At 38.4% G+C, this 18610-nt stretch overlaps 1 protein-coding gene across 21 annotated transcripts in view; it reads left to right on the forward strand.

Annotated features, from left to right (window-relative positions):
* ARPP21 (cAMP regulated phosphoprotein 21) overlaps nucleotides 1-18610 on the forward strand; it is a 183621-nt gene that overhangs the window by 46629 nt on the left and 118382 nt on the right. For 16 of the 21 annotated variants that reach the window (XR_009547065.1, XR_009547064.1, XR_009547066.1 and 13 more), the window contains exons 2-9: nucleotides 6236-6409; nucleotides 8256-8422; nucleotides 9396-9437; nucleotides 10139-10228; nucleotides 14083-14227; nucleotides 16117-16195; nucleotides 16982-17041; nucleotides 17851-17991. Coding sequence is in view for 17 of the 21 variants with exons in the window: in XM_060180550.1 (XP_060036533.1) it covers nucleotides 8294-8422; nucleotides 9396-9437; nucleotides 10139-10228; nucleotides 14083-14227; nucleotides 16117-16195; nucleotides 16982-17041; nucleotides 17851-17991 (686 nt within the window). In the remaining 4 variants the exon portion in view is untranslated. Of the gene's footprint in view, nucleotides 1-6048; nucleotides 6151-6235; nucleotides 6410-8255; nucleotides 8423-9395; nucleotides 9438-10138; nucleotides 10229-10438; nucleotides 12306-14082; nucleotides 14228-16116; nucleotides 16196-16981; nucleotides 17042-17850; nucleotides 17992-18610 lie in introns of those variants that run through there. The other 5 variants (XM_007517045.3, XM_007517047.3, XM_060180548.1 and 2 more) reach the window with 4 other exon arrangements.

The raw sequence follows: 18610 nt of genomic DNA on the forward strand, positions 1-18610 counted from the left end.
TTGTTGGATAGAACAGAGAGAAATGGAGAGAGGAGGGAAGACAGAGAGAGGGAGATAAAGATAGACACCTGCAGACCTGCTTCCTGTAAAGCGACTCCCCTGTAGGTGGGGAGCCGGGGTATGGAACCAGGATCCTTATGCCGGTCCTTGCACCTCGCACCATGTGCGCTTAACCCACTGCGCTACCGCCCAACTCCCAGAGAGGGAGATAGAAAGAGACGGCCCTGCTTCACTGCTCACAAACCTTTCCTCCTTGCAGACCAGGACCAGAGGCTTGAACCCAGATTCTTGTGCATTGTAACATTTGTGCTTTACTGGGAGCACAACTACCTAGGCCCAAGTGTAAAGCTCTTTATTATGAGGTTTTGTTTATCCACATATTGAAGGATAAAATTGGGAAGAAGTTAAATATCTGTGGAACTACCTTATGGATTGCTGTTCCATTACTTGGGGAAAATTTCAAACTTAGTGAAGATATTACTCTGTCCAATCTATTCTTGTCATCATTGCTTTTATTTTTTTTAAATATTTATTTATTTGCTTGTTTGTTTTACCAGAGCATTTATCAGCTAAGGCTTATGAAAGTGCGGGTGGCAGGGCTAGGATTGAGTCCGGGACTTCAGAGCCTCAGGCATGAGAGTCTGCATAACCATTATGCTATATATATCCCCCCACCAGGACAGCCCCCACCCCCGTTGCTCTTATTTTTTAAATAATTGTATTCCTGGTTTTTCCTTTTAAACTTAATATTACATCTTCAAAATATTTTGAAAACTGTAACAGAAAAGCACTTTTAAAATAGGATGTGTCTCAGTATGGTATTCAAATTCCTCCAGTAACAAATTGACAAATCACTAGTATTGTCACAATTTGCAAATGGTTTACATTGAAGAACTGTGACCAGCTACTGAGACTAGGGGGGAAGGAGCAGTTCCAATGGGAGAAACATTTCTCTTAATCCAATAAGTAAATCTTGATCATCATGTTTCATCACAAAGGGCTGTATACTAACTTGGGACAAGATTAATCATCCTGTGTTAAATTTCAGTAAAATTATTGTGAGCAAAGTGTCTAATAAGGTTACCCTTCCCAGTTGCTAACTGGATTCAACTTAATGTCTCATTTTAGATATCTTGTGAGAGTTAAATCTCTACTAGAATTGAACCCTGATTTTTTTTCTCCCTATGAAAGCCTAGTAATTAATATATCTCACAGGCATAAACACACACAGGACCTATTTTATTGCTGTTGAAGAGAGAATATTTGGTTCTAAGTATTGTACATGCCCCTCTCTCTCTTTTTCTAATTACCACAATCATAAAATTGATACTGTTTTCAACCATAAAGTAAGATAAAAATATTAAAAAAAAATATATATATATAGGGCCAAGTAATAGCTCTGCTTGTTAGAAGCACGTAACTTGCATGTTTGAGGCCCAAGAAGTTCAATTCTTGACACCACAATATGTCAGAGCTGAGCACTGCTTTGGTTTTTCTTACTGGCTCTTTGTTGCTGGCTTTGAAAGTGACTGGGATCCATGTGGATTCAGTCGGCTAGGAAGGATCCTCAGTTTCCCCAATGAATGGGTACTCACAGGATGCACCACAGGAAGGTTGATCCAATGCGTCCCAACACTGGCCTCCAGCTATAGACCAATTTCTCTCCTCTCCGTGTGTTACAAACTCCTTGAGAGGCTGCTTCTGTCACGTATTTCTCCTCTTACAGAGAAATTCCTATCACCCGCCCAAGCTGGTTTCCGCCCAGGAAGATCTACCTGTGAACAAGGCCTGGCCCTCTCAACTTACATTGAAAATGGATTCCAGAAGAATTTAAAGACGGGTGCTGTCTTTGTTGATCTCACAGCAGCCTATGACACGGTCTGGCACCGTGGTCTCCTAGTCAAGATCTCAAGATGCCTGCCTCCATGGGTGGCCAACACTATATCGTTTCTTCTCCAAAACAGAAGATTCCGGGTGCATCTGGGTGACAAGTCTAGCAGATGGAGACTTGTCTCAAGTGGCCTCCCCCAGAGCTCTGTTCTGGCTCCTACGCTATTTAATATTTACATCAATGACCTCGCAGAAACTTCTTCAAGGAAGTTCATCTACGCTGATGACATCTGCTGTACAACTCAGGCATCCAAGTTCGACATCCTCGAGGAAACACTCACGAAAGACATGTCTCTGATATCTGATTACTGTAAAAAATGGCGACTAATCCCTAGCACTGCAAAAACGGTATCATCTGTTTTCCATCTACACCATGCCTCGGCCTCGCGTGAGCTTAATGTGCAGCTTGGCGATACGAGAATCCGGCATGAAGCCCAGCCAGTCTATCTTGGCGTTACTCTCGATCGCACTCTGTCATTTCACGAACATCTCATAAAAACTGCAGCAAAGGTGGGCGCGAGGAATCACATCATTGCAAGACTGGCCAGCTCCTCATGGGGCGCGAGCGCTTCCACACTACGATCATCATCTCTGGCATTATGCTATTCCACTGCAGAATACTGTGCCCCAGTATGGTTCCGTAGCCCCCATGTCCACTTGGTCGATTCCAAATTATATTCCTCCATGAGGATCATTTCTGGAACCATCTGTTCCACCCCAGTTCCATGGCTGCCAGTTCTTAGCAACATCGCCCCGCCAGATATTTGTCGGGATGCGGCATCATCTTAGTTCATTTCCCACGTCTACGCTCGACCGGACCTGCCAATATACGCGGATATCTTCGCCCACCCTGTCCAACGCTTGACGTCTCATCACCCAATCTGGTCCCCTACGCCTACACTGAACTTCTCTGTTCCAGACTCTTGGAAACAGAGTTGGCAGTCAGCTGAGGTAAAGAACAAACACCTCGTCACAGACCCCTGCAAGCATCAACCCGGCTTTGACCTAGCACATTATGATTGGGCCCTCCTCAATCGCTATTGAACAGGCCATGGCCGGTGCGCCGCTATGTTCCATCGCTGGGGAGCCAGAGACGACCCGAACTGCCCCTGCGGCTACAGACAGACTATGACCCACATAGTCAATGACTGCCACCTCTCCAGATTCAAAGGAGGTCTTGAAACTTGACATCAGACTCAACCTGACGCTGTTGACTGGCTAAGGAAGAAGGGCAAACGCTAGAAGAACTGGCTCTTTTTTCTTTAAGAGTAAATAAATAAGTCTTTTTAAAATAACAAACAATAAGGGGTCTGGCAGTGGCACAGCAGGTTTAGCGCATGTGGCCCGAAGCTCAAGGACTAGTATAAGGATCCCGGTTTGAGCCCCCAGCTCCCCACCTGCAGGGGAGTTGCTTCATAGGCGATGAAGCAGATCTGCAGGTGTCTATCTCTCTCTCCTCCTCTGTCTTCCCCTCCTCTCTCCATATCTCTCTGTCCTATTCAACAGCAATGGCGTCAATAACAACAATAATAACTGCAACAACAATACAAAAAATAAGGGCAACAAAAGGGAAAATAAAATAAAAAAATGTTTTAAAAAAAGTCTTTTAAAATAACAATGTAAAACTAGTCTAGACTATGGTGTTCTTGTTCATTTTCATCACTGTAAATAGCTGAAAATACCTTTAATGAATTACCTACTGCTTATTTTGCAAAAGAATTACATTTGCTAAATAATAACCTTCAACAAAGTCTAAAATATCATTTTCACTAAGAGTTACCTCAACTTTCATTTTGTATGTATGTGTAAAATATCCTCTCCCTCTACCTTCTAAACCATAACTGTTGAAACTTGGCCAAAATAATTATTAATCAAATATCAGATCAAAGATATTTGTTGGGGGCCAGGCAGTAGCCAGCAAAGATATTTGTTGGGGGCCAGGCAGTAGCCAGTAGGGCAGCGGGTTAAGCACATGTGCCACGAAGCAGCAAGGATGGCATAGGGATCCCGATTCAAGCCTCTGGCTCCCCACCTGCAGGGGAGTTGTTTCACAGGCGGTGAAGCAGGTCTGCAGGTGTCTATCTATCTCTCCCCCTCTCTATCTTCCTCTCCTTTCTCCATTTCTCTCTGTCCTATCCAACAACAACGACGACATCAACTACAACAACAACAAAACAACACGGGCAACAAAAGGGAAGATAAATAATAATAAAAAAATTTTAAAGGCGTTTGTTTAAATTAGTTTTGCTTCTTTCTGAAAGTGGTAGAATTTGGAACAGATTAAGTGACAGTGGAAGAAACAGGTTAGTTTGGTGAACAGAGTAGGTGAACAGCCAGAGAAGGGTTGGTTTCCTGGCATTGCTTTCTTAGCAAAGAGAACAATTTTAATCAGTTACAAAAATATTTGTGATCCATATGTTCCTCTCTGCTCATTCCCATATGTCCATATTCCCTTTTATCTTGGTAGATTATGACTTTATGATTCAGGCATGCAAGAATAATACCTCGCTGACTTAAAAGCTCAGTGCTATTTCGAAACGTGTCCTGGTAATTACGTATACACATATTTCCAGTCTGTTCACACTCTGACTTGGTTATGTGAATATCAGTTTATTCTTTCTCTTTCTTCTTGGAAAAGGAATTATATCTTGCATCCACCTACTGAGGCTGGAATATTACATCTGAACCATAGATATGAAAGCTGTATTGCCTTCCATTTGCTGGAATAAATGCCACTGTACAAATAGGAGCATCAGAGAAAGGAGACAAAAAAGTTTGTGATGATAGTGACTAGCTTCATTTTCTTTTGGAAAATGAAAACATTTGTGAGTCTATCAGTCACTGGTGCCTATTCAGAGTCACGTTAGATAATTGTCTGGTTACATAAATAAACCCTAATGTTAAGACACGCTAACAATGTTGTGCATTCATCTTGGTAGTTATCGAGATACTGGTCAAAATTTAAAAAATTAAATTGCCTGTTGACTAGTGATCCCTATTTACTTTCATTGCAAATTTGTCTATCTCCCAATAGCAATCTAACAATCAAAGAAACAGACTTTAAAACCAAACTACCCATTTTAATAAAACACGAGTAAAGCCAGAAATTATTGACTGCTTAAAGTGATCACATTTGCAACAGTTGTTTTCCTGTTGCACAACAACTGGGATTGTAACTCAATATGTTGTTAATATAGCTGCAGTAAGATCCTGGGAGAAACCAGCTGTGCTCAGTTAAACTTGGGAGGAGGGCGGAGAGGCGGAGACAGAACACACACACACACACACACACACACACACACACACACACACACACACACGATGAGGTTTGCTGCGGGGAGAGGAGGGAGCTACAGTTTGATTTTGGCAAATGCTATTAGGAATCTGTCTCTATGTTTACATTCAAGCTGTCTTTGCTGTTGCTCCTGTAGGAGTGGTGAGAAAAAGAAAGTGCACTTTATAGCATGGATTGTTTTCAGCAGGCTCAAGTTTGCAAATCTGTTGAATCCCTCTGACAGTGTCTCTATGCTGTCAAACAGAATGCCCAGCTGTTGGTGGCAATCCTGATGGGGAGGTATGGGCATAGAAAGACTATGTTCATCCTGCAGTAAGAGTATCAGCATTTCTTCTCCCTAAACTGTGAACACAGAAAATAGGGATCCCTCAGTCAAGATATTGAAAAAGTTTTCTTGTATTCTCTCTCTCCCTCTCTCCCTCCCTCCCTCTCTCCTTCCTTCCCTCCTTCCTCCCATCGCTCCCTTCCTCTTTCTGACCTTTTTCTCTCTTCCTTCTTTCCTTTTTTTCTTCCTCCATTTCTCTTTTTCTAACTTTATCAGAGAATGCCTCATTAAATCAAAAGCTTTAAATATATCTTATTAGGTAACTTTTATAAAAGAGAGTCACAATAGCAGCAACGCATATTAATCTATAATTGAAACAAAGGCTTTTCTTAAAAAAGGAGGCAAGATTTTCACTCATAGGTAATCTTGATTCTCATTCAGGCAAACACACAAGCTTTAGTTTTTCTTTTTCTTTCTTTTTTTTTTTTTAATATAAAGTGCGAGATTTCACTAAAAAAGGTTAAAATTGAAGTGAGTAATCTTCGGTGCATAATGCAATAGTTAATTTTAGCTCCTTGCGTGGGTGCCGTTCTGACTTGAACAGCCGGCTGTAGCCTTCATTAGAGAAGAAGCAGGCAGTTTGAGACAGGTGGAGCTGGATCAAGCTGTGAACGTGATTTGCTGGAAGCTGGTCATTAGTGTTAGAAACCTAGTCTTACTTATTCTGTCCTTCATTCTACCATGATTATTGCCATTATTATTATTGACTTTTCATCTTTTTTCAGGTTGACGATGTGTCAATTTGTGTAAGGCAGTCGCATAGAGATGGACGTTCTGAACTGTTAATGGGGACATGGGACTCCAGTTGTCTCTGATCACTGGTGTGGATTTCCCTGGTGTAGAACGACAGAAGCTGCTAGTAAATCGCCAAGCCCTACAGCAGGAATTTTACACAAAAGGTAAAGGTCTTGTCTTGCTGTCATCTCATCTGTCATATATATATATATGGATAAAAGTGTTTGTTTATATGGAACAGTTCATGAACTGTAACCAGGCAGCATTTGTATCAGGGGACTCATTTGGTGTGTAATTTGTAAAATTAGAGCTCAGTTTGCTCATTCTGTTTAAAATCTGGTTACTGATCTGTTTTCTATTTAAATGTTCTGACAAAAAAATGCGGATAACAGAAGTCCCATCTTCCACCCCACACACACCCCAACTCCAATACATCTAGAAACAAGCAGCTGCTTACCACTGAGAAACTAACTTTTTGTTTTGTTTTGTTAACCGCAACCCTGCTCGGTGTCACTGACATATAAGAAATCTGTCAGAATTCACTGGGTGGAATATTTTAAAACCTCCCGGAACCAAAAGGCATTGCTTACTAGTCAGAGATTCAAACCACCATCCTTTTGGAAAACTTTTTCTTTTACATTCCCACAATCCTTTGCCAAATGAGTTTGTGTGTGTGTGTGTGTGTGTGTGTGTGTGTGTATGCATGTGTGTCTGTGCGTGTGTGTATGTCTGTGTGTGTGTGTGTGTGTATGTCTGTGTTTAAAGATGTCATTAGCTACCAGCTATTCTGTCACGGTAGAAACTAGCAAATTTGAAGCAGAACTTTCTATACATTAGACTTTTTCCCCCTGATGTTCCCTATATTCTGTGACTAATAAAGCTCCTGAATTAGTAAATTCTTCTGTAGAAGTGTATCAGAACACTGACTTGTCCAATTACCACTACCATTGCAACAGCGGGACAGGACAGTCTCGCTAGGGAATGTTTGTGCAAGAACTGACTTCTGTAACGGCTATAATGTCTTCTGCTCTGTCTTTTTCTTCCTCCTCTCTTCCTTTCATCTTTCTCTCTTGCTTATTTTTTTCTCACATCTTAGAAAAAGAGGAGACAAATAAATGCTAAATTATTCATGAGTCTCATTTGACAGCACATCAGAAAGGGATGTTTCATGGATTTTAGGGAGGTAGGGAGGGAAAAAAATAATAGCAGGCTTTAACAGTGTCTATGTGGTAGTCTATTGTGAGCCTGGAGTAGCAGAGTTCAGTTGTGATAGCTTCATTAACGCTGCCTGCCAAAGACTTCCTTCCGTCGGATCTGGCAGCAACCAGCACATGACAGGAGCCTGGGAGAGGGCTTATGCTTTTAATAATGTAGCTGTCAGTTTCAAGCTTGGAAATGTTGGCTCTGAAAGGTTTATTGCCCAATTTAGATCTTATGCTTATACTGAGTTATTATACAATTGATTTTTGTCCCATATAGAGCTTGCTGCATGAACCATAGCTAGGCAATTGTCTCTTTGATTGAAGCATTCAAATAATTCTTGAGGCAGCCTAGGGATACTTGAAAATAGCAACACGCTGTCTTGACTCAGAAACTGGGGTGATCTGTTTAAGGTTTGGAAAAAATGTTATCTTCTACTTTGTAGTGGGACATGGGAATGGATAGTTATTGTAGAAGCTATGGGTTTATCCACCTTGATGGAAGGGTATGTGCAAAAGTGTGTGTGTGTGTGTGTGTTGTGTGTGTGTGTGTGTGTGTGTGTGTGTGTGTGTGTGTGTGTGTGTGTGTGTCTATATGTGGAATGTGGAAAGGACTGCCACATGTGTCTCTTGAGCTTGCCTGAGGAACCTGACTTAATCTTGTTTTTGTCTCCCATTCTATAAAGTTGGCAAGACTGTGTGAGTTGCTCATTTGAATCAATATACAACAGGGGGAAAGAAATTATATCCAATATAATAGTAAATATTTCACTCTACACTCATTTTGTTTTCTGGCATCTTAACCTTGTAGGGAATCAAACCTTGCTAATTTAATTTGTGTTTGGGAGAATGTCGGAGCAAGGAGATCTAAATCGGGTGATAGTGGAAGAAAGTGGGACTGAGCAGGAAACAGCCACTCCAGAGAATGGCATCATTAAAGCTGAAAGCCTGGATGAAGAGGAGAAGCTGGAATTGCAGGTGATTCTGGGGAAAAAAAAAATCTTTTCACCACTATTTGCACAATTTTTTTCATTTCTAGAATATTTTGACAATCTTTGTCTTTGTTTAAAAATTGATTATTTAAATAAAAAGGGAATTCATTAAGTGCATCTACTTTCCCAATTTATTGGTTTTTTTTTCCTTGAGACCAAAACATGTTCTAAAATGTCCATTGAAATGAAAAACATATAAAGAAAGTATTTAATGACCAAGTTGTGTACAGCATCTTCATACTAATTTCCAGACTTCCTCAAGCTGTTTGTAGAGGGGCATCTCCTGAGATAGCTTTGGGCTAGCTGGGCTTGAAAAAGAGATTTGAGACTCGTTGGAAAGACAAGAGACTTCACTCATTATAGAGCAAGAAAAGCAAAGATATAACCTGTGTTGACATTCATGAGCAGGTTGAGGATCAATTATTACTGGCAGACAAACCTCAGTTCTAAAATTCATGGCGAGAGAGAGAGAGAGAGGACACAGCAAAAGGAGAAAAGACTGAGTGATTGACAAGATTAAAATGTGGTATAATTAAATCATCATGATTTGTGAGAGAAATTTGATAGAAGGAAAATAAATTGTACTTGCAAATAATCCATTTCAATTTTCTTTGAACAAATCCATGAAAGTATTAACTTGTTTACATATAATACCAAGACAGATTATCACATAAATAGTCAATAGTCTTCAAGGCCAACTGTTCCTTTCTCCAGTAACTGTGATAAGGAGAGTGTGCAAAATGTTAATTAAGTCAAAAGTTTCTACAGATAAGGGAAGGGGCAGTGCGCCTAGTACTTAAACTGGTACTTAATAATGCTGTGCTTCTGTTACTATAAATTTCTATAACAACACTCTCTCTCTCTCTCTCTCTCTCTCTCTCTCTCTCTCTCTCAATCTCCTCTCCTGCACTCTTATGTTTGTGTGTTTTATTTTGCTTTATTTTGTTTCTAACATATAGAGGCGGCTGGCAGCTCAGAACCAAGAAAGAAGGAAATCCAAGGTAGGAAGTGGAGATACTACGTGAACCTTATATCATGGACATCAATTACGTATTTAAATCTGTATAGAAATTTTAAAAAGTATCAACAATTCAGACGGTTGTGTGTAGACAGTCATGGTGGATCTTTGATGTCCTGCTGCTCTTTACTTTTAATGCATCATTTGCAGTCTCTTCCTTAATCAGTATGCTTTTTAATCAGAGCATTTGGGGTTCACATGGAAGGACATGTCTATTTACAACCCCATTTCCTTGCTTGCAGACTTGACAATGCTTTACAAAGCAGTCACCTGTTTTATTGTCATTTTTAGATACAATTCTGGGTCAGTATTTCCATTTGCTTAGGACACATCCTTCTTCCTGTAATGTATTTTCTTTGTGAAATCCCTTCCAGACTCAATTTCAGTAGGAATTAACATCTGTCCTCTTTCTGCCTCTTAATTTTCAGAAAGTGACAGCAATTCACTTAACCAAAAATGCTCCTTAAGTTTTCCTCTCACATTCTCCTACTGCCCCATCAACAGCGGGGGTCTAATACTTTGTAAATATGAGCCAAAGTCAACAGTTCTCAGCAGCTGGCCTGAAGTTCAATTTTAAACATGTGATTTGGGAAAAGTCAAGTGAAGGTGGAGATGACTTGACAATCTGAGAATGTTTTCTTTTTTTTTTGTCCCTTCTTTCTCCCCCTTTCCTCCCCTTCCTAGTCAGGAGCAGGGAAAGGAAAACTGACTCGCAGTCTTGCTGTCTGTGAAGAATCCTCAGCCAGACCAGGAGGCGAAAATCTACAGGATCAGGTACCCTCCCTGTCATTCTCCTTAGTTGCATGCAGGGGATCCGCCTTCGTGTGCATGGGTATTAATTTGGCATTGAACAGTGTTTGGGGGAAGAACAAATAATCAAAGGAAAAAAAAAGAATACTTTTCTGGGTTCACTCCCTGCTTATGAGACCTTTGTAAACTAGTTTAACAGTTTGTCACAGAGAATTACGTTTGTTTTTTTTCCAGACCCTCTGAAATCTGCAGATGGAAAGGAATTCAAAAGAATTTAGATTAAAACTTAAAAGTAAGCACAGTAGTGCTGAGTTTCCTCAAAGGCTCTCTCTTGATAAGACTGAACCAAATATAGTCCTAAGTATCCCATCTCCTACCTTTCTGGAGATTCTTACCTCTCATGTCCCCCAAAAATGCACTGGCCTATAAGAAACACAACTCTTGGCTCTTCTGATATTTTAGAACTCATGAGTAAGGTGCATTTGGGCTTTGGAGACATACTTTTATGGCCTTTGGTGGAGATTTCTCAATACTGGAAAAACTGACCAGAAATGAATCTGAGCTGACAGTTACTTTAAGTTAATAGTATTAATACATCACAGCATTTCCTTACACTTATGTCTGCTCCTCACAGCAAAACTACCAGGTTCTAAAAATGCAAATTATGACAAAGCTCTTCCATGACAAAATGGGAAACTTCACACCATATTTATTTTTGTTTGCCTTTTAGGTATAACATTAGCTTTCATAAGAATAATCTTGCTGCCAAAAGGTCCCTTCTTTTATCAGAGGCTGAGTGCAGTCAAGACAGAAGTAAATGATTTATCTGAGCCCAGGGGAGGGAAAATTGATTAAGATACTATATTTGTTTGGTTTTTGTTTTGCTTTTCTCTTTTTTACTTTGATTGAAATACACTAAATTCTCCTCATGGATACAGAGAGCATAAAGAGCACTTTCTTTTAAAGCACCAAAAACAAATTTCTTCTAGATTTTGTCCTAAGAGTATTTTTTTTCCAGGCCTCATTTTTCTTAACACGCCTCTCATGTCGCAAGGCACGAATAGACTTTATCATTCAGTAGTCACCACTCTGTTTCATACATATGCTTTATTTCAAATGGGCTCTGAGAAATGTGTAGCTTTTCTTCAGCATTTTATTTGTGCTTCTATTTCAGTGGAAATTGAAAAGGGGGGAATAATATGAATATCACTGGCTTGTATTATAAAATGTCAATTGATGACTTGTAATGCACTGGACATGGTATATGTTAACTCTGTAGAATGACAGGTTCTGGGAGAAGTTGTGCCCTTCCTGTCCACACTACTAAAGCCAGACAGAGGAAGACAGCTTTTCTAGACTTAATCTGCTTTTTATCCCATTTGATAAGGAGGAAAGTTTTTTTTTTTTTTTTTAAAGAAATCATCTGTAACATAATGCCCATCCTGGACCTAAATCTAGTTTCTCCATACATTTGGTGCAGAGAAATAAGATGCAAACGGTGCTTTGTTCCTGCTGGTTCCAAGCATGGTAACCAAGACTAGCTCTGTAGGAAAGAATTAGAACCCACAAACTTCTTCTTGGATTGTCTGAGGGTGGTGGGAGTAATGAGCTGATAGAAAATACTCAGACACACATATAAGCAAATGGTCACCCTCCTTTTTTATTGAATACAGAAGCAGACTTTTGAGCTTTTGCATTGACTTCATTAGGCATCACCGGCACTTAAACAATGTGGGAACTGAATCCCAGAGAACCCTGGCAGAAGTATACAGTGTATGGATTGTATTGCTTCCCCAATGTTTGTATATTCACAGTATTTGGAAAACTGCCTTCATTTTCCTGTGTGGGAAAAACTCTTGCTACCTGTATTACTTGATCTCAGACCCATAGCTGATGGTTCAGTTTGTCTTTGAGTTAAAGTTTTGCTTTTCTAATGTTATACTAATTACCTATCAGTGTGTTACTGCAACTTGGATCATTCTTTTACTGTTGTTGGATACAAACTTATCTTGTATTGATGTATTTATTAACACTTGTATTTTATTATTGAGCACATCAATAAAAATATTAAAAAATAACAATTTGTTTTTTACCAACTCTATAGCACTTTTGTGTGTTCTTTCAACACCATACTGTGGAACTATTTTTCTGAGTATAGTATTTATCCACACATGGCATAAGATTATACATTCTTTTTACTAGATGATGTCCTTTGGAAATTCCAAGCCTTTCTCATTTAGACTCAAACTGGATAATAACAGTTTTAAAGAAGCAATGAGACCACTCCCAAGCTCTTATACTATCAGTTTCCCTCATGACTATTAAATGGATACTTTCCCATCCAAGAAAGGCTCCAAGTTTTGCCAAAGAAAATTACGGCCCCCAAGTCTGCTTGAGTCCAAGGCAATTATGTCCCAAAACCTGTAGAACATGTAGTAAAGTGCCCTCTAAACAAAGTCTATCCAGTAAAACGCATTTTGTGTCAGTCCGTGCCTGGGATAGAGAAGGAGATGTCAAGGACGCAGATGGGATAAGTATTTATCACAAGAACATATTTCATTCTCTACAACATGTCTTTACAACCACAGGCAGTTTTATTCCAGTCAAGAATTAACAGCGGAGTCTCCCTAATCTCCCCCCCTCCAAAAGAAATTTTGACTTTGGCAGACCTTTGTTTTATATTTGTCCGATTATCTTGGTTTATCAAAATACATTAAAATGTGAGATTGGCCATAACTTAAGAAGTCACAGTCATCAGTATTGTCAGATGAAGGGCAACATTAATTTAGTGTTCAGTTAAAAAAAAACCTATTACTCATTGGGGATTTTTTTTTCTACATTATAAATTTTAATGTCACCTATTAGGAGACAGCTTTCCCATCAAATGATCTCTTACATAAGAATGAGTAGGCTTAATGTTGACTAATTTGTCATAGTTTTAATCATAGCATAGGCTTTTCATACAACTAGAAATCAGAGTTTGGATCATTCTTCAAAACAGAACATAAATCAATCAAAGTGCTGATATGTAAGTTAATAGAAAGTGATGTTTAAGTGCAAAATAAAGAAATATTAAGTTATAGTCAGCACCATTACTATTAATGATCAGTCTTAAGTCGAACTTCAGATTAATCTTGGAAAGAATGATTGATTCTGAAATTAAGAGGGTATTCAATATTTATTTACAATTGGTGGACTAGAACTTTATTTCCAACCTTTTCTAAAAGACAGTCTTTAATGTAACTGTAGCTCACAATAATTTGTATTTATAATTAGTATGTGATAATAATACATCTAGGATCCCAACACTTAAGTAGCTTGACTTCTCTTAGTAGTAAGAATCAGCCACAGTTGATTCAGTTCTAACATAGACATTTCACTGTATATTGGCTCCTAGGGCCTTTATTTGTGTCTGTTCTATCTGTAATTATGATTCGTAATATCTGTCTGTCTGTTTTTGCCAGTTTCTCCTTACAAGGAACTATAGAAAAGAACTGAAGAAGTCTTTTTTTTTTCTTTTGAAACCTGACAGTGCCTGTGATGTAAGCTTACTGATAAAGACATTTTTCTTAGGTTTTTAAAAATAAACCTGTGGAAAAAATTCAGTGTTGTGATCTACGGAAATCTACCTTGTTAAGGTTAATATTCATGAGGCAAAGTTTTAGTACTATATATTTCTCATAACCTCCCATTGACTTCTGAAGTTTAATTCACCTTAAGGGCAATTATTTTTGTGGCAGGTTTAATTTTTTACCATCTACGAAAAACATATCTGCGCTTGGTTTTCATTTTCCTTAACTTAATCAGCTCTATGCAAAATGGAAACCAGGCAGAAATCATTAGATCTGGCCCTAAATTATTATATTTTTTCCCAACAGGAATCAATCCATTTACAGCTTTCCAGTTTCCCCAGCCTTCAAGAGGATGATAAATCTAGGAAAGATGACTCTGAAAGAGAAAAAGAAAAGGATAAAAACAAAGATAAAACCTCAGAAAAACCCAAGATCAGAATGTTATCGAAAGGTGAAACTATTTCCTAAACTCAGTTTGGGCACATACTCAGACTACCATTTAGATTTTGCACACATTTTCACCTTTCAACAAACTCTGTATATAAATGTTATGTGTATATGTGCGTGCTTACGCAAAAGACGTAAAGTTGATTTTCTTTATGTTTATGATGTCATTTATGTAATGAGTTGAGATTTATTTGTATTTTCATTTGGATACCCTAATTTCAATGATTATCCAAATAAGAGAATATAAATCTGCTTTTTTTTTTTTTTTGCACCAGGGTCATCTTTGGTGCTCAGTGCCTACATGAATCCACCACTCCCAGTGGCCATCCTCAAAGAAAGAAAGGGAGAGAGAGAGAGAGAGAGAGAGGAAGGAAGGAAGGAAGGAAGGAAGGAAGAAAGAAAGAAAGAAAGAAAGAAAGAAAGAAAGAAAGAAAGAAAAAAGAAAGAAAGGGGAGGAGAATCAGGGAGAGAGAAAGAGAGAGTCTTGCCTCACTGATTGTGAAGTTTCTCCCCTGCCAGCAGGACTGGGGGCTTGAACCTGGGTCCACACATATGGTAATTTTTGTGTTTTACCAGGTGGCTCTTACATAGCTGCTCTTGATTCAATTTTCTTATTCCAGTTAACTTGATTGATAAACACGAATGTCACACTATTTTATATCTTAGCTTCATGTTTATCCTAATGTAGAATAGATAAGAATTCCTCAGTCGATAAATGAGGTCATCATCTCCAAGCACAGACAGATATTTAAAAAATGGGGTTCATGATTAACACTTCATCTGGTGCAAATGAATTTGTTTCTGCCCCCCCCATATATTGTCCTATAGAATCTCATTTAAAATGTTCACATTTTTCTGACATCTTTTTACTTGAATGAAAATTTTCCCCCAAAACAATTCTAATACTTCAAAACCTGCAATACAGACTTTTGAAAATGTACCATACACATAACTATACAAATATAAAACACAAAAAGAAAGCAAAAATTAGAAGCAAAACTAACTTAAGGTGAAATTTAGAATGCCATAAATCAATAGAAATCGATAGCTTTTCATTAGACTTTTTTTATATAACATAAATAATAGGACATTTGATCAGGTGTGAATGACAGTTCTAATATCACAAAAGTATCTGCTTAGAGTAATCACTTCTGCTTCTTGATAAGGAAAACTCAACGGGCCTCCATGAGTAAAGAATTGTAGGTTCCTAAAATTGTTCTAGGCATTAAGTTTCAGTTAGTGTCATAAGACCTGAAAGATGAAGAAGTAGCTAGTCCCTTCTGGGTTTGTATTGGTTGATATTTAAAGTCTTGTCTCCTACCTTTTTATTTCACTTCATTTATTTATTAATTTTACCAGAACACTGTTTAGCTCTGGTTCACTCTAGTGCTGGGGGTTGAACTCTAGTGCTTCATATATGAAAGTCTATTTGCATAGCCATTACATTATCTCTCCAGTGCTGATATTTAAAGTCCTGTGACTGAAGATTGAAACTTATTTCTTCCTTCCTTCCTTTCTTTTTTCTTCTCTCCTTTTTTTCTTCTCTGGTTTAGGGAAAGAAGGTCCCATGGGGTATCAAACTCTTGTCCTATCTGATGTACAACAGAGAAGGGAAGCACATCATATTTGACTCCACTTGCCCAAATTGTACCCACATTCTCTTTATGACAATCAGACATTTCCCCATCTAGAATCTACTGGGTGTTCCCAACCCCTGAAACTAAGTTTTATTCTGATACCATACTGCCAGATTGTCCCTTCTGAAGCATGTGTCTTTCATATCCATGATTTCACCTAAAATTTACCTGGCCAGTAGAGGAAAAGCCTTGGGAAACATTCCACCCCACCTCCATACCAACCATTTTGACAATCCCACCCTGCTGTTTGTTTCAGATTGCAGCCAAGAATATACAGATTCTACCGGCATAGATTTACATGAGTTTCTGATTAACACACTAAAGAATAATTCCAGGTAAATTGTTAAATAAGCCTTCTTGATGTTAGAAGTCCAATAGAATATTATAATCAAAATTAGTAATTCAGACATTTCTTTTTTGGTTTGTTTTTAATGCAAACATTTCTAACAACAGAGTTCTAAAATGTATTATCTTCTTGTGTCTTACATTTTTCTATCTCTTATATTTTTCTCTTCTTTATTCATAGTTTGCATGGCTATTGCTTATAGCTTTAAGTTCCTTGAATGTTCTAATTAACAATAGAACTGCAAACATTTTGCTGTTACAAAATATCCATACTTCACAAATGAGATGAGAAGTAATCTTAAGAGGAATGAAATGATATACAAATGGACTGTATACTCCAGAGAAATGTTACTATAGGTTTGTAGTTATATGCAGCTAAGTAATGTTTTCCACACATCCAAATCTAAAGTTTAGGACTTTATTTTCTTTTATTTTTGCCTCCAGGGTTACTACTGGGGCTTGGTGCCTGCACTATGAATCCACTGCTCCTGTGGCCATTCTTTTGATTTTTTCTGGATAGGCAGAGAGAAATTGAGAGAGGAGGGGACTGCAGAGAGGGGGAGAGAAAGAAAGAAACCTGCAGACCTGCTTCACCAAATGGGAAACAACCCCTCTGCAAGTGGGAAGCCAGGGTCTCAAACCAGGATCTTTGTGTGGGCCCTTGCACTATGTGCCCTTAACCTGGTGCATCACTGCAGGGACCCCCACTTTAAGACTTTAACAGTAGAAAGTTAGCAAGTACATAAAACCTTTTCATTTTAATCTTTATTTTGCAGGGACAGGATGATACTCTTGAAAATGGAACAGGAAATCATCGATTTCATTGGTGACAACAAGTATGCCAAATTGCATCTCCTTTTCATTTCTGTGATATCTCTGAGTCTGGTGTTTGGGTTTAGTAATTATTAATTCTGGGATGATTCCGGGAGAGATAAAGCATTGTAGAATGTGTTTGTTGATTTGGTACATGGAGACACTTTTGTAGTTTGGATCTGCATACTGATGGGAATTGTTTGGACGGTGCGAGCTCTTGCTTGTTAAGTTCCTGACAAAATGGCTATAAACAGGGGGCCAATGATTAGCATAGATAGCTTTAGCAAGAAGCGACCCTTTTCATTTTTATTATAGTTTCTTAATGGGCTCCAGCTGGCTGCAGTCAGTTATGCCTGGAAATAATTGTGCTGCTTTCAGTGCAAACCTTGTAATGACACATCTCCAGATAAGCATCTGCAGTCACATAATATGTTGTATCATTTGTCCTGTGCCTGGCTCTGCTGATAAAGTCTCGTGGACTAAAACAGAATACTTTCCAACAGACATTAAGTTCTCTTTGATGAGAGAAATGTGCAAGCAGTAAGCAAAAAAAAAAAAAAAAAAAAAAAAAGAAAGAAAGAAAGAAAAGAAAAGAAAAGAAAAAAGAAAGAAAAACCAAAACACTAATTGGAGCTTAATCATACATCCATAACAAGAGGAACATTTGTTGGGAAATAAGGACATAAAGTGCTATCAGAGATAAAACAAAAACAAAATGAAAAAACTTAGTGGCTTGGTTGAAAGATAAACAGCTTCATATGTCTACCTATAAATTATACTACAGGGCCAGGCACTCAAAACTGATTCCACAGTTTCTTATATTTCTTTCTAGTAATCATTATAAGAAATTCCCTCAGATGTCATCCTACCAGAGGATGCTTGTCCACCGTGTAGCTGCCTATTTTGGGTTGGATCATAATGTGGATCAAACAGGGAAATCTGTCATCATCAACAAGACCAGCAGCACAAGAATGTAAGCCCCATCGCTGAATGCATTTAGCATTTTCTTTTTCTCTTACGGATTCATTTATAAGAGGATAGTATAAATTGTGAAGTACGTGACATTTCAAATGGGCAGTGTTATTTACCCCTCGCTCTCATCAGCAGTTGCATGGCATTTCTCTGTAGCAAATTATCTGAGGACTAGGAACATTTATAAAATTCAGGCAATAAAGTGGATTTATTCCCAAGTCTTTTACATAGCTCTTGAAATATAATTATCTTTCTTCCAGTAGTACTCCATGAGATTGCATCCAAAGCCATGGAACACTTTATGTCAAAATATAGTTCAAATGGAAAATTACAGGCATTTTAAAACAGCGGCGGCATGTGTAGCATGATTTGTCCTTTCCTTATCTGGCACCTTAGTATGTCTCTCACTGTGGTGTCTATAGAGTAGTAACTCTGAACTTGGAGACAAAAATCCTTCTCTAAGACTGAATATTGTATTTACTTTGTGGCTTTAAACAGGTCATTTGAAATGAACCATATTAGCTTTTGTTTGTTTGTTTTGTTTTTTACCCTATTAAACGAGAGGTCCAAGTTACATAATAGCCACCCTCCAACTCTAAAAATGAGGATAACAGTGGTTT

The sequence above is a fragment of the Erinaceus europaeus genome, chromosome 21 (genome assembly GCF_950295315.1).
Source record: "Erinaceus europaeus chromosome 21, mEriEur2.1, whole genome shotgun sequence".
Classification (NCBI taxonomy): domain Eukaryota; kingdom Metazoa; phylum Chordata; class Mammalia; order Eulipotyphla; family Erinaceidae; genus Erinaceus; species Erinaceus europaeus.